The sequence below is a fragment of the Chrysochloris asiatica genome, unplaced genomic scaffold, assembly GCF_000296735.1.
Source record: "Chrysochloris asiatica unplaced genomic scaffold, ChrAsi1.0 scaffold00146, whole genome shotgun sequence".
Classification (NCBI taxonomy): Eukaryota; Metazoa; Chordata; class Mammalia; order Afrosoricida; family Chrysochloridae; genus Chrysochloris; species Chrysochloris asiatica.
Window position 1 is genome coordinate 1,068,326 of NW_006408664.1, and position 3,413 is coordinate 1,071,738.

Sequence of the window (3,413 nt, forward strand, 5' to 3'; positions counted from 1 at the left end):
TGTGTGTGTATATTCTCAACAACAGCAACAAAATTAAATTATAGTTTAAAAAATGACCTCCAGTGGAAGATAATTTTCCAAAGTGGGAATCAAGGGTCACCTGCTTTGATGTTATATCTTCAGAATCTGTAACCTCAGACTTACTGACTCAGAATGTCTGGGGATGGAATCCTGGAACTGGCATTTTTAACAAACTGCCTGGTGACTTGGATGATTACTGAAGTTTGGCTTCTATTATGTAAGAGGCAAAGCTAGAATCTAGTAGGTTCACTGTTATTGTTGTTGTTAAGTGCCATTGAGTTGGTTCCAATACATAGCGAACCTGTATATGGTTTCCCAGGAGCAGCTGGTGAGATTGAACCACTGACCTTGCAGTTCAAATGACTTTGCATCCAGCGCATTGACCCATAGTGCCACACCAGAACTTGTAGGTTCTATATAAGGCTTCAAGTGGTGGTGGACAACTGCTCTTTTGGATTATGGGGGAAGAACAAAGTACAGGAAGTGCAGTACTGGACTGCTGACCTCCCTTCCCTGTGCACTTTGCCCGTTAGTTACTGTTACTGATGGGAAGAGATGTAGAAATAATAAAATAGTTCTGTATCAGATTTAAAAAACAAAATAAAAAAATTCCCAACTACCACTGGCCTCCTCATGTATAAAAATATTTAGATAATTCTGATCTTGCATACAATCATCCATCTAATTTTGAATTCTAGAGCTTCATGGAAATGATTTGAATATTTCAAGATGGGTAACAATAGGAGCAGGTTGTGAAATGTCAGTGCAAGCATGCCTCGCTTTATTGTATTTCACAGATCATGCATTTTTTTACAAATCCAAGGCTTGTGGTAGCTCTGCATTGAGCAAGTCTACTGACGCCATTTTCCCCCAATTGCATGTGCTCGCTTTGTGTCTCTGTGTCACGTTTCGGTAACTCTGGCAATATTTCAAACATTTTCACAATGCTCTTGCACACTTAATAGACTACAGTATAGTGTAAAACTTTTCTATGCACTGGGAGACCAAAAAATTCATGTGACTCATTTATTGCCATATTACCTTTATTGAAGTTGTCTGGGGCCAAACCCACAATATCTCTGAGGTATGCCTGTATTTCACTTTGCCAGATGGAAGAACAGTTATTAAAGGACTGAGAGCCAGTCAGAAAAGTCCACAAGCTGAGAAAAGTCCACAAGCTGAGAAAAGTCCCCAAGGCCAGTGGCTGTGAACAGCAGGCCTTACACCTTCAGCCAAAAGCAGCTCAGGAGTCTGCAGGAAGTCCACTCTATGCTGACACAAATTGTGGGGAGAAGCCAAGTAAAACCATTTCCTCCCCTCCAACTTCTAATTTGGTATAAATATTTTTATACTTGCAGAAACAGTTGAAAGAACAGAATAATAAACATCCATAGACTGCCTTCTGCAACCACCTGGATCCCTACATTGTTAACAATTTGCCGTTTTTGTGTGACCTTTCTGACTATATAATCTTACTTTTATTGTTGCAGGTGAAACTATTTAAAAATATACTGTGGGTGCCATGAACTTTTACCATTAAATGTAACTCTTTTGCAGAGTCAGAGTAGGAACTTTAAATCCACATATTCTGATTCTAGCTGGGGAACTCCACCCTTTGTGCATGTGTGGAAAGATCATGGCTCAGTATTAGGATTAGGCAGGAGAATGGACTTGAGCCATTCATTTTCTTATCATTCATACACAAAAAGTTGGAGTCCAGCGTTTCAAATGTGGCTTTAAAGTCCTGGTTCTGACACCAGCCTCCAGTGTGATTTCAGGTGAGTTGTATAGCCTCTGTGGCTTGATTTTTGTCACTGTAATTGAAGGGGTTTGGACTAGATCAGTTAGTGGTTCTCAGCCCTGGCATCACATTAGAACCACCTGTGAGCTTTAAATGAATTAGTCTTGAGTGGATCCTGGGTGTGGCCAACTTAAAGAGCTCCCTGGATAATTTTAATGTGAAGCCTGGGTAGAGAATTGTTGGACGAAGTGGTCTCTGGAGAGCCTTCTAGTTCTGCCCTTCTGTGGTTCTGAGAGCAATAGTGGTTTGCTCTTGAACCAGACTACCTCCTCTCCCCATGCACAGACTAAACGTATCTGACACCTCTCCTTGTGTTTGCTGCTGCAGTTCCCATGCATGGGTGGTATCAAGAACCACGATGCTGGATGGAAGTTACAGTGAATCGGAAGCCAACAGCCTGGCTGGGTACCCAAGAAGGCACAATCTGACAGAAGAAGAAAGACAAGACAAAATAGTGGTCCACCTGGGTCTGAGCAATGAATCCAACTCCTCCAGGAAGAAGGGGCTTCTGAAGGGCCAGATGGGTCTTCGCATCTTCCAGAACACTCATGCCATTAACAAATACTCCAGGTTGATATTTCCTGCTGCCTATATATTTTTCAACTTAATTTATTGGTCAGTGTTTTCTTAGGGCTCTGAAGCTTTGCCGAGGTGTAGAAAACTAGGAGGCATGGCTAATCATAGGCCTATTGAACATGTCCCCTCATTAGACAGAGTGACAGCTCCTAGACCACCTGAGCAGGGTCCCTCTCAGAGGAGTCCAGGAACCCTCCAGCTGCCCTCCCCTGGACCTCATGGATTTGATTCTCATTCATGCTGTGTTGCACCTTATGCCTCTCTGGGTTTGTCTTCTGTGGTTCTTGTGTGAACAAATTCACAAGAGGCTCCCTCCTATTAAAACAAAACAAATAAACACAAAACAAACCTCAAATGCTGCCCAAATGTATGACACCCTTATGGATCCCAGGATTCAGTTGTAGAGGGGAAAAGGAACATAAAGGGTAAACTTAGGAGCATTCTGCATAGGAGATAGGATATTTGGATTCAAAATAGGAATAAATATATTTGTGAACCACCATAACTGGATTTATTGTTTACCTAAGAAGGGAAAAACCTCAGAAATTAGATTGGAAATTACTTGGCCTGCATGAGTCTGGCAGCCCACATGATTTTACAATATTAGGGGACATTGTTCATTCATTCATTCATCTACTCGACCAGTTAGTAAATGTTGAGTACCCACCCTCTGCCGGCTACTGTGGAATTGAATAAATAGATGAGACTGGGCATTCTGGGGTGGTGCTGTAGGATAAGCACTGGACTGAAAGGTTGGTTTGAACTGCAAGCTTGGTGGTTCAAACTCACCAGCTGCTCCTCAGAAATCCTATACAGGGTCACTATGGGTCAGAACTGACTCAATGGCCCTTAACAACAATATCTAGAAACTCCCTTAGGCTACAATACTGCTCAATGAATGATGATTATATTGCCATTGCTTTGGTTATAAGTCTTATTTTATTCCACGACTACTCTGTCTCTGACTACAATGTCTTATAGAATGGATTTCCTGTTCACAATTTAAAAACAAGAT

At 41.7% G+C, this 3,413-nt stretch overlaps 1 protein-coding gene across 1 annotated transcript in view; it reads left to right on the forward strand.

Moving 5' to 3' along the window:
• GABRR2 (gamma-aminobutyric acid (GABA) A receptor, rho 2) overlaps positions 1 to 2,453 on the forward strand; it is a 51,653-nt gene extending 49,200 nt beyond the window's left edge. Inside the window, 1 exon segment of the mRNA XM_006870621.1 lies at positions 2,108 to 2,453. Coding sequence (XP_006870683.1) covers positions 2,108 to 2,453 — 346 coding nt within the window.
• The last annotated feature ends 960 nt before the right edge of the window (positions 2,454 to 3,413 follow it).